Source organism: Mytilus edulis, chromosome 14 (genome assembly GCF_963676685.1).
Source record: "Mytilus edulis chromosome 14, xbMytEdul2.2, whole genome shotgun sequence".
NCBI classification, from domain to species: Eukaryota; Metazoa; Mollusca; class Bivalvia; order Mytilida; family Mytilidae; genus Mytilus; species Mytilus edulis.
The window spans coordinates 28,236,468-28,249,290 of NC_092357.1; the positions used below are offsets into that span (position 1 = coordinate 28,236,468).

The window sequence follows — 12,823 nt, forward strand, 5'->3', positions numbered from 1 at the left end:
ATTTTTTCCATATTAAGATTACTTGTTTCAGTCCATAATGTACAGCAATAATCATATATTTTTGTGAAATATAATGCTTCAATCATCACAGTACATATTTTGTCACAGCCTTTATTTGTTGATTCAATGAGATGAAAATAGAGGGAGCAAGAGGAAGGGTTCCCTTCATCTTATGAACTCTAATTTTGAAAGGTAATTTTGTTTTTATCTCATGAATATATATTTCGTATTTGATTTTCTATAGTAAATTATAAATACATGTGTTCCTGGTTCACGTGTTGCCTTTTCCGTTATAAAAAAAAGTTATTACCTCCCTTGAAAGTACTCTTTAGTAAAAGCAAAAACAAGAAAAATGGAGGCTGTGCCTCGGATGCCGATGCTGTCTTTCGAACTTAAACAGTGTCCAGAATATGTTGATTTTGGGCCAGTCTTAAAGCAGGTTAGTTCATCTAAAGCTTGGAGTTATTGTTTACCCTGTTAATTGTATATTTAAGAATATATTCGTACAGTTAGAGGTGATTATTCGAGATACAATTTTTCGTGTAACAACTGTCAGAATAAAAAAAAATGACAGATTATATATAAAAAGGTTGAAGGAAAAGATAATGAAATGAATAATATCGATTTCACTAAAATTGATTTTATAAAATTGCAATTAACAGACGCTACCTAATCGATAGAAAGTTATTTTTAGTAACAAAATTGTAAACAACAGCACATGCCAATGACTCATCATACTCATAGGATTAAAAAAAAAAACACTTTTATATAACTTTTTATGTACATGTAATACTTGATTTTTTCATAAGAGTATAAATCAATTGATGCAGTATAGTGCCACCTGTTTATCTGACAATCTGTAGAATAGAATAGATTTTTAAGCGGAATTTACATGAGCCATTTCAAACATTACACAAAATAAAGAGGAACATTTGTTTTTTATCCTGTTTTTAACCATGCAGAACCAATTTGCCAGTATATTCTGAGAGTTGAATGTGGGCAGTATATGGAAGAAGAAGAAGATTAGCGCTAGAAGTTCTTGCTTACATTAATAACAATAACAGCACAATCAATTTACGGACATACAGCTGGACAAATAGTTAAAAATCTCTATTTGTCTGCCCTTCCGTTTGCTGATTCGCAAATCTTTAATATCAATATAAGTGTCATGTGGCGCTGAAAGTGTCCCGGATGAGGTGCCAGATAACAAATGTTTTTGAAAATTGGAGATCGTGATTTATATTTAAAGATTTCATAAACAAAACTAGAGACAATGTGATTGCTTTAAAACAAATTTTTATATATTAGTGACTCCAGAACAATAGCGTATATGTAGTATACATGTAAACTGAGAGGAATAAAGCCTGACATAAAAATGGAATTTCTGATATACCCCATGGAGGCAAAACGCATTCGGATAATAACTAAATCAATTTTGCTTAGATGCATTATTTCTAATTTCTACTTCAACTGAGATTGATGAACATGCATTGATATACCTTGACTCGGAATAGGATACCAGGGTTGGGGTAACCCCCCTTTTTAGCTCACCTGGCCCGAAGGGCCAAGTGAGCTATTCCCATCACTTTGCGTCCGGCGTCCGTCGTCGTCGTCCGTCGTCGTTAACTTTTACAAAAATCTTCTCCTCTGAAACTACTGGGCCAAATCAAACCAAACTTGGCCACAATCATCATTGGGGTATCTAGTTTAAAAAATGTGTGGCGTGACCCGGTCAACCAACCAAGATGGCCGCCACGGCTAAAAATAGAACATAGGGGTAAAATGCAGTTTTTGGCTTATAACTCAAAAACCAAAGCATTTAGAGCAAATCTGACATGGGGTAAAAATGTTTATCAGGTCAAGATCTATCTGCCCTGAAATTTTCAGATGAATCGGTCAATCAGTTGTTGGGTTACTGCCCCTGAATTGGTAATTTTGAGGAAATTTTGCTGTTTTTGGTTATTATCTTGAATATTATTATAGATAGAGATAAACTGTAAACAACAATAATGTTCAGCAAAGTAAGATCTACAAATAAGTCAACATGACCAAAATGGTCAGTTGACCCGTTTAGGAGTTATTGCCCTTTATAGTCAATTTTTAACCATTTTTCGTAAATTAAAGTAATCTTTTACAAAAATCTTCTCCTCTGAAACTACTGGGCCAAATTAATCCAAACTTGGCCACAATCATCTTTGGGGTATCTAGTTTAAAAAATGTGTGGCGTGACCTGGTCAACCAACCAAGATGGCCGCCACGGCTAAAAATAGAACATAGGGGTAAAATGCAGTTTTTGGCTTATAAGTCAAAAACCAAAGCATTTTGAGGAAATCTGACAGGGATAAAAATGTTTATTAGGTCAAGATCTATCTGCCCTGAGATTTTCAGATGAATCGGTCAATCGGTTGTTGGGTTGCTGCCCCTGAATTGGTAATTTTGAGGAAATTTTGCTGTTTTTGGTTATTATCTTGAATATTATTATAGATAGAGATAAACTGTAAAAAGCAATAATGTTCAGCACAGTAAGATCTACAAATAAGTCAACATGACCAAAATGGTCAGTTGACCCGTGTAGGAGTTATTGCCCTTTATAGTCAATTTTTAACCATTTTTTGTAAATTAAAGTAATCTTTTACAAAAATCTTCTCCTCTGAAACTACTGGGCCAAATTAATCCAAACTTGGCCACAATCATCTTTGGGGTATCTAGTTTAAAAAATGTGTGGCGTGACCTGGTCAACCAACTAAGATGGCCGCCACAGCTAAAAATAGAACATAGGGGTAAAATGCAGTTTTTGGCTTATAACTATGAAACCAAAGCATTTAGAGCAAATCTGACAAGAAGTTAATTTGTTAATCAAGTCAATATCTATCTGCCCTGAAATTCAGTTGAATCAGTCAACCCGTTGTTGGGTTGCTGCCCCTGAATTGGTAATTTTGAGGAAATTTTGCTGTTTTTGGTTATTATCTTGAATATTATTATAGATAGAGATAAACTGTAAACAGCAATAATGTTCATCAAAGTAAGATCTACAAAAAGGTCAACATGACGAAAATGGTCAGTTGACCCGTTTAGGAGTTATTGCCCTTTATAGTAAATTTTTAACCATTTTTCGTAAATTAAAGTAATCTTTTACAAAAATCTTCTCCTCTGAAACTACTGGGCCAAACTAATCCAAACTTGGCCACAATCATCTTTTGGGTATCTAGTTTAAAAAATGTGTGGCATGACTTGGTCAACCAACTAAGATGGCCGCTACAGCTAAAAATAAAACATAGGGGTAAAATGCAGTTTTTGGCTTATAACTATGAAACCAAAGCATTTAGAGCAAATCTGACAAGAAGTTAATTTGTTAATCAAGTCAATATCTATCTGCCCTGAATTTTTCAAATGAATTGGACAACTGGTTGTTGGGTTGCTGCCCTCCAAATGGTAATTTTTAAAGAAATTTTGCCGTTTTTGGTTATCTTGAATACTATTATAGATAGCGATAAACTGTAAACAGCAATAATGTTCAGCAAAGTAAGATCTACAAATTAGTCAACATGACCTTAATGGTCAATTGACCCCTTAAGGAGTTATTGCCCTTTATAGTCAATTTTTAACAATTTTTATTAATTTGGTAAATTTATGTAAATTTTTACCAAATATAGTTCTCTGTTACTAATGGGCAAAGTTCATTATAGATAATATTGTAAGAAGCAAAATCGTTCAGAAAGTAAGAACTTCAAACACATCACCATCACCAAAATACAATTTTGTCATGAATCCATTTGTGTCCTTTGTTTAATATGCACATAGACCAAGGTGAGCGACACAGGCTCTTTAGAGCCTCTAGTTTTATTCTGTTAACTTAATAAACAATGTTTCTATATTTTTGTATCGTAAACACAATCTTACTTTTGGGGACGGTTACACTTGCCTTACCGATCTCTCTTATCATGTTTATTACCTATTTAAAAAATGTTAAAAATCCTGGAACATTTCAAATAAAAAATTCATTTGACGACCAGACACTCTGGTACAATGCATACAGTATGTATGTGTAAATAATTTGTCTTTCAATTTCAGTACATCAAGAATCACTATGGGGAAGATCCTGCTCATTATAACAAAGCCTGTAGTGATCTAGAACAGCTGAGACAGGTAAAGATGTAGTTTAGAATACAGTGTCTACTTACACTGAACATAAATATACTTACGAAAAAAAGCTGTTCTTAAAATCATGCAAAATCTATTGCAAGAGAGTGGGATTTAAGTTTGAATTTACTTTACTTCATTTGACCCTAACGTGGCTACAATATTAAATTTTACGAATGACGATAAATCAAGATTTTAATTTGATGCTAACGGTAGCGCAGAAGGACATTTTGGATCCTTCATCGTTCTCTTCTCTTTTGACTGTTTGACACAGATATTTTTCAAAACAGGCTATACATGTTCACAACATGCCAGTTTAGGTTCAAATAAACACATAAATAAAATACCATCCAGAAAGATTATACGTAGAACATAAATTTAGCCAATGCAAGGTTACAGCCGCAGTGATTTTCTACAGTGGCAAGTATTTTGAGACAATCCCCCCACTTTGTATTTTACTTGATACTGAAAACATTTGGCTGCCTAATATATCGAAATCTATGTTTTCTTATGTAATAACTCTACCTTCATCGTTGTCTATTCGTCACTATGTCTGTAATTTATGTATATGGTCCTATTCATCAGTGCAGTAGGCTGCTCAGCAATGGCGACACTGAAATTTCTGTTGTCCGAATAGAGCGTCAAGTTAGCGGGAAACAACTCGCACAAAAAAAAACCGTATTTCACCAAAATAATCAAAACTTCGCTTTTTTCAAACAAATAGTAATACGTGAATCACATTTATATTCAGCTATCGTCCATTTTTCAAATAACAAACATTATTTTATTTAAGCCATCAATAAAGAATTAACAACAACGTAATTAACGGAGTGCATTGAAATCAGACCACATGGGGTAGAGGGGTTAAACAAAAGCTCGTAACTTTTTAAAAAGCCTGGTGACCCCCATTTTGTTTTACTTTAAAATGTTCAAAAATAACATTGCTTTGACATACACATGTACATGTATATCTGTTTTTTAAAAAAATCCACTGGGGAAATTTTACGAAAAATCGATTTAACCAATATTTTTAGCCCTAAACTGAAATAAGAAAATGCTGAATTTTGTCGTAAATCTGAAAATAAAAGGATGATAAACAATGATAAAGTCTAAAACAACAAAGGAAAACGTTTACATTTCAAATATTTAACCGGATTTTTGTGACAAAAATGTCGGTTATTGATTTGGGGATGTACGGCGGGCGGTCGAGCGGGCGGGCGGGCGTCATCAAATGTTGTCCGTGCATTAACTCATGAACCGTTCAACCAAAACTTTTAAAATTTTAATATGTTGTTACTGACAACTAAATGAAGGTCAAGTTCAATAATGGCGATTTGTTGTTGGTTTGCTGTCCCTGAATTAGTAATTTTAAGGGAATTTTACAGTTTTTGGTTATTATCTTGAATATTATCATAGATAGAGATAAACTGTAAACAGCAATAATGTTCAGCAAAGTAAGATCTACAAATAAGTCAACATGACCAAAATTGTTAGTTTACCCTTTAAGGAGTTATTGCCCTTAATAGTAATTTTTTAACAATTTTCATAAATTTTTGTAAATTTATAGAATATATTTTCCACTGTAATTACTGGGCCAAGTTCATTATAGATAGAGATAATTGTAGCAACAAGAATGTACAGGAAAGTAAGATCTACAAACACATCACGATCACCAAAACACAATTTCGTCATGAATTTATCTGTGTCCATGGTTTAATATGCACCAAGGTGAGCGATACAGGCTCTTGAGAGCCTGTAGTTTCTTTCCATTTTTGGATTCAGCATAAAAAAATCTACAAAATAAATAAAGAAAATAATTCAAGATGCAGATATATCTGATATGTTGAAGTATGGAATTTGAGATACAGAATAGATACATACGTGTACATTTTGTTATTTAAAACTACCTTTTATTTTTAGAGTGCTGTTCATGTGTCACATGATTTCATGGGATGTAGTACCTTAAAGAAGTACTATGCACAGTTACAATTTTTACAAGGGAGGTTCCCCATGGGGGAAGAAGGAGAATGTGGGATCAATTTTACCTGGTAAGTACATGATTTAATATATACATGTATCTACTGTAGAATCTGGACATGGTGCTAACAGCTTCCCAGAAAAATGCTTTTCTGCATATTTTTTTTATTTCAATGACATTGCCTGCCATGAAAATACGGAAGAAATGTTGAAAATGCTACTTGAAGCGGAGTACATTGACAAAAAATACACAAGTTAGGCTTCTTTCAGAGTTTTCCATAAAGAAAAAAATAATAATTTCTGTATACTTCTCACTGCAATTTCAAAAATGAAATAATTTAATTTGTTTTACAATGTGATGTAATTAAATTCTCTTAGATAATAAAAAAAAAAGAATTATTAAACACATCAAAATGTTTTAAATTTGTTTGACATCTCCTTTTGTACATACAAATGTATGTTCTCTGTACACATTTCTGGTGTTGTTTCAGGGAGGATGTTTTCCTGGGAAGAGAAGTTACAATTCCTGATGTAAAGTTTGAACAGGCCTGTATCCTATACAACATAGGAGCTCTACATTCTATACTGGGTAGCATAGAAACCAGACAGAGTGCAGATGTAGGTTTATATGGTTGCTTTATAAAAATGAGATGATCTGGTAATTTTGATTGCCAATGAGACAACTATCCAACAGAACAAAAATGGTGTGGATATAAGAAATTACAATGAGAAAAAAACACCCAGTATAGTCAGCTTTAAAAGATCTGACATGAAACAATTCAAATCTGGAAACTTATGACCTAAATCATAACCATTTAATTTAAGAAAAACAATTATTGTATGTATGAACCAACAACACTCACTGAATTACAAGTAGTTCAACTACAGCATCCTTAGCCTGTAAACATCAACATGTGCACTGAAGATGTGTTTTCAAACCCTGCACCTGGCAGGTGAGCTCAATACCTATCTGACATGCCAGGTGCAGGATTTTTTCCTGTTGTCTCTAGGAACTCTGGCTGCTCCACCCTAAAAAAACATGGCCACTGAGATATGTAACCATGAGCAGTCAGAGATCTATATAAATCTATTGGGTTATTAGAGAAAAATAACATACATTTGTTATTGTGGATTAAAAAATCAAAAACTGGGATAACATATGTATGTTACATGTTTCACTCATGTATTATTTTGTATATCAATATATATCAATATATATATCATTTGTTTTTGTAAAAATGTATGCAAGTTCTATTGATATTAAATTGTCTTCATGAAAACTTAACTGTCTATTGATTTGTGTAGATTTAGGACCACAAATCACAAGCTCCCTATTGAACAGGGTAGATGGAACAATATAGCTAGAAACAATAGAATTTGTCTTCTATGTAATAAAAATGATATTGGTGATGAAATGCATTATATATTAGAATGTAAATACTTTGAAGAAAACAGGAAACATTGTCTGTCAAATTATTATTTAAAAAATGCAAATATTGTCAAATACAATCAGATTATGTCTTCAAAAAACAAATCAGAATTGATTAAACTATGTAAATTCATAAAGATTATTAACACAGGTGTATGTGCTCCTGGCTGAAATGGACTTCATATATTGTATTAGCAACTATTTTGTTTGTTCTGTCTTCTTGTAAATATTGTACATAATTCATTTGTCTTCTCTATACCTATGTAATATGGTTTATTGAGAATAAAGATATATATAGAAAAATAAAACAGTCCATAGTTTGCCAATCATGCATAGTACACCTCTGTTATTACAGAAGAAATGTGCCTCTCTACAACAAATATAAAAAAGAAGATGTGGTATGATTGCCAATGAGACAACTATCCACAAAAGACCAAAATGACATAGACATTAACAACTATAAAGCCTTTCTCAGACATACAATGTACATCATGCTTAATCAAATTTTGTTTTAACTTATTTTAAGAAATAATGATCACGCAGAGCAAGTAATGAGGTTCTGCACAAGCTTCCTAGTAATTCTAACAGCATATGAACAGTCTCGTATAATTAGTTGCATGATTTTGATAACTAAGCCTTGTAAATAGAGCTAAGTTAATTCCTTTGAAAAGCCTTGTCTCATTGATTTACATTGTACTATGGTCATGATGGTTGAAGAACAATATATTAGTTTAATTTCGAAAATTTGTTGTTATTCTACATGTTCTATGTCCTTGGTTTGTGCGCAAAGTTTCAAGCATTCCAAATTGGCCACAAAAAAAAATATTTATTTAAAAAATAACAATTTTTTATTGACATGAATTTATTGTAAATGATTTAGATAATTTATGTTTTTGTTCCTTCCAGGGGATGAAGGTATCCTGTACCCATTTCCAGTGTGCGGCTTGGGCATTTGAATATTTACGTGACCATTTTGGATCATCCAATCTTAGCGTAGATATGTCACACGAAGTCTTAACATTCCAAGTACATTTGATGCTGGTAAGTATATAAGTTGTGATAGTCACATTTGAATATTTACGTGACCATTTCGGATCATCTCATCTTAGCGTAGATATGTCACATGAAGTCTTTTAAACATTCCAAGTACATTTGATGCTGGTAAGTATAAGTTGTGATAGTCACAAAATTGATGAAACATGTTGCTTGGAATGCTGTGTACGACTTATTAGGCAGTAAGGTGTACCTATAAATAAAGTGTGTTAGAAATGCATGAATGAAACTTCAACTCAATCAACACAACAGGATACAAATTTGATATTTTACAAGGATCTTCACTGGTATGAAATGCTCAATTTTTTTGTGTTTTTATACCCCCAGCAACGAAGTTGCGGAGGGTATAATGTTTTTGGTCTGTCCGTCCGTCCGTCCGACAGTCCTGTTTCTTGTCATCGCAACTACTCTCAAACCACACAACAGAATTTCACGAAACCTTTTCAGATAATAAGGACATACTATGTAGTTGTGCATATCGACGGGAAATTGCGATTCAATTTTTTTTCTAGGAGTTACGTCCCTTTGAACTTATTTACTTTAATGTACTACTGCAACATTTTGTCTTTTTTTTTTTTTTTTTTTTCAGTAGTCAGGCTTTTACAATCCCTTTACATCACCACCTGACTATGGTGTTAAGGGGTTTAATATATACAACAAAAAAAATGACTACATTTTTTTTCTTCTACTGTGAATATATATTATTTGAATATTAACATTATAATAAAAAGGGGAAAAGAAAACACACACACATACACACACACATTCTCGCAATTGCATTAACAAAACATATATATCAACTTGTGTATTGCAAAGAAAAATGTTATCCTTGTAAAGATCTGCTCTTTATAAATTAAGTTTCATTTTTTTTTTATTTTATATGATTTGAATCAAAAGTAATTATTACTCATCAGTAAAAATGTAATCTACTGGGGCCCAGAATTTTTGAAAATAAGATGTGGTACCATTTTTCTTTGCTATATAATGTTCATTTTCCTGATATTTTCTTATTTTTGCTAATAGTCCTATAATACTTGGTTTCTTTTCATACAACTTACATTTGTATATATAGTTCTTTGCAATAATAATGATCAAATTCAACAGTAAACTCTCATTTTGAAGACCAAGAAAAATATGCTTCTTAGATAATGTAAAGTTCACAAAATATCTTTTCGATTTTTGTGAAAAAGATTGCCATATAAAATGTGTTATTGGACATTCATAGAATAAATGCTCCATGGTTTCATCAGAAATCTTACAAAAAGTACAAAGCTTTGAATCTTTAAGTTTAACTTTATACAAGAAAGTATTTGTTGCAATTATTCTGTGTAAAAATTTGTATTGAAAAGTCCCTAAATAAGTGTCTTTACATGATTTTCTTAAAATAATATAATATTTTGACCAATCTGCAATTTCAATACCTAGTAATTGCTCCCATTGTAAGAACTTTTCTGTTGGCAGTTGCACATTTCTGTCAACAAGATCTTTGTATACAAACTTTGCCTTTTTGTTACACAATAATCTTTCCAAAAAATTATCAATACAGTTAAAAGTTTCAAAATTTACATGAGCAATGTTTTCTTTAATATGTTCTCTCATATACTTTGGAATCTTTGCAATGAGACCATAATACTTTAAAAATTTATTTGTTTGAAGTCTTGGTCCTATCTGATCAAAATTACAAAAGTCCTTAGTCTCTAAGTTAATAAGGTCAAACAAAGACTGCACTCCCCTTCTCTGCCACTGAGTAAAGTACGGAAAATCTACTAGAGGTGCAAAATTTAAAATATCTAATGACAAAATATCTTGAACAGAGATATTGGTAGCAGGCCTTGCTACATGAAAGCTAAAAAATACATCCTTCCAAAAAGGATTGCTAAGACTATCAGAGATTTCTCTGAGTTTCTCCTTTTGAAAATGCAATACTCTTTCTCCACCATACTGTTCAAGGCTTTTTAATAACAATGATTGCCAACTACCATATAAATTGGATGAACACCTCTTTATCCAGCCAATCTTAAGGTATATATTAAAATAATGGATATTAATCATATTTAAACCTCCTTGTGGAATATCTCCAATTAAAGTACTTCGTCTAATTCGATCAGGTTTTCCATTCCATATGAATTGAAAGAATAAAGTATTCAATTCATTTAATTTTGACTCTGGCAAGTTGGGTAGTGCAGTCAACAGGTGAATTAATTTTGGAAGTGCCAAAGTCTTAATAACAGTAATCTTTCCCATTAGGGTTAATTTTCTATGTTGCCAACTCTTAAGAATGCCTGACACTTCCTTTATCTTTTTGGAGAAATTAATTTCTGGCATACTGTCAAGATCTAAAGAGAATTCAATTCCCAAAAGCTTAAAATTTGAAGAGCACCACTGAAGTTTTAAATCAGGACAAAGAATCAGATCTGAATACTTTTTATTCCCAATCCACACAGCTTTAGTTTTAGAAGAATTAATTTTTAACCCAGATACTTTTTGGAAAGAGTCAAAACAATTTAAAGTCTCTCTCAAAGAGGTTTCAGTTCCATCTAAAACAAGGAAAGTGTCATCAGCATATTGACTCAAAAGGGATTCATTTTCATGAAAAAAAGTTCCCTCTATTTTAGGGTTTGACCTTATTTTCTTAGAAAGTAGCTCAACGCCTATAATAAAAAGGTAAGGGGAGAGGGGGTCACCTTGTCTACAGCTTCTCTCCAAATTAAAGAAGCTTGAAAGATGGCCATTATTTATAACACAACTTGATGCTTTCAAATAAAATACTTCAAACCATTTGCATATCAACAGGAGTTGCGCCCCTTTGAACTTATTTACTTTAATGTACTACTGCAACAGTTTGTCATCGCAACTCCTCTCAAACCACACAACAGAATTTCACGAAACCTTTTCAGATAATAAGGACATACTATGTAGTTATGCATATCAATGGGAAATTGCGATTCAATTTTTTTTCTAAGAGTTACGCCCCTTGGAATTTATTTACTTTAATGTACTACTGCAACAGTTTGTCATCGCAACTCCTCTCAAACCACACAACAGAATTTCACGAAACCTTTTCAGATAATAAGGACATACTATGTAGTTGTGCATATCGACGGGAAATTGCGATTCAATTTTTTTTCTAGGAGTTACATCCCTTTGAACTTATTTACTTTAATGTACTACTGCAACAGTTTGTCATCGCAACTCCTCTCAAACCACACAACAGAATTTCACGAAACCTTTTCAGATAATAAGGACATACTATGTAGTTATGCATATCAACGGGAAATTGCGATTCAATTTTTTTCTAAGAGTTACGCCCCTTGGAACTTATTTACTTTAATGTACTACTGCAACAGTTTGTCATCGCAACTCCTCTCAAACCACACAACAGAATTTCACGAAACCTTTTCAGATAATAAGGACATACTATGTAGTTATGCATATCAACGGGAAATTGTGATTCAATTTTTTTTCTAAGAGTTACGCCCCTTGGAATTTATTTACTTTAATGTACTACTGCAACAGTTTGTCATCGCAACTCCTCTCAAACCACACAACAGAATTTCACCAAACCTTTTCAGATAATAAGGACATACTATGTAGTTGTGCATATCGACGGGAAATTGCGATTCAATTTTTTTCTAGGAGTTACGCCCCTTTGAACTTATTTACTTTAATGTACTACTGCAACAGTTTGTCATCGCAACTCCTCTCAAACCACACAACAGAATTTCACGAAACCTTTTCAGATAATAAGGACATACTATGTAGTTGTGCATATTGACGGGAAATTGCGATTCAATTTTTTTCTAGGAGTTACGCCCCTTTGAACTTATTTACTTTAATGTACTACTGCAACAGTTTGTCATCGCAACTCCTCTCAAACCACACAACAGAATTTCAGGAAACCTTTTCAGATAATAAGGACATGTTAGGTAGATGTGCATATCAACAGGAAATTACGATTCAATTTTTTTTCTAGGAGTTATGCCCCTTTGAACTTATTTGCTTCAATGTACTTCTGCAACAGTTTGTCATCTCAACTCCTCTGAAAACACACAACAGAATTTCAGGAAATTTTGTAGATAATAAGGACATACTATGTAGATGTGTATATTGACAGGAAATTATTATTCAGTATTTTTTCTTATACAATTTTTTTTTCTTATACTTATTTAATTTCTCCAATGACAATGTGGGGACGGGGGTATGTGAGCGTGCTCACTAAGGTTC

At 32.6% G+C, this 12,823-nt stretch overlaps 1 protein-coding gene across 2 annotated transcripts in view; it reads left to right on the plus strand.

Moving 5' to 3' along the window:
- The first annotated feature begins 326 nt into the window (after positions 1–326).
- LOC139502682 (uncharacterized) overlaps positions 327–12,823 on the plus strand; it is a 43,834-nt gene continuing 31,337 nt past the window's right edge. The window contains exons 1-5 of one of the 2 annotated variants that reach the window (XM_071292216.1): positions 327–439; positions 4,072–4,146; positions 6,061–6,188; positions 6,609–6,735; positions 8,453–8,587. In XM_071292216.1, coding sequence (XP_071148317.1) covers positions 353–439; positions 4,072–4,146; positions 6,061–6,188; positions 6,609–6,735; positions 8,453–8,587 — 552 coding nt within the window. In that variant the 5' untranslated portion in view covers positions 327–352. Of the gene's footprint in view, positions 440–4,071; positions 4,147–6,060; positions 6,189–6,608; positions 6,736–8,452; positions 8,588–8,664; positions 8,708–12,823 lie in introns of those variants that run through there. The other variant, XM_071292217.1, reaches the window with a different exon arrangement.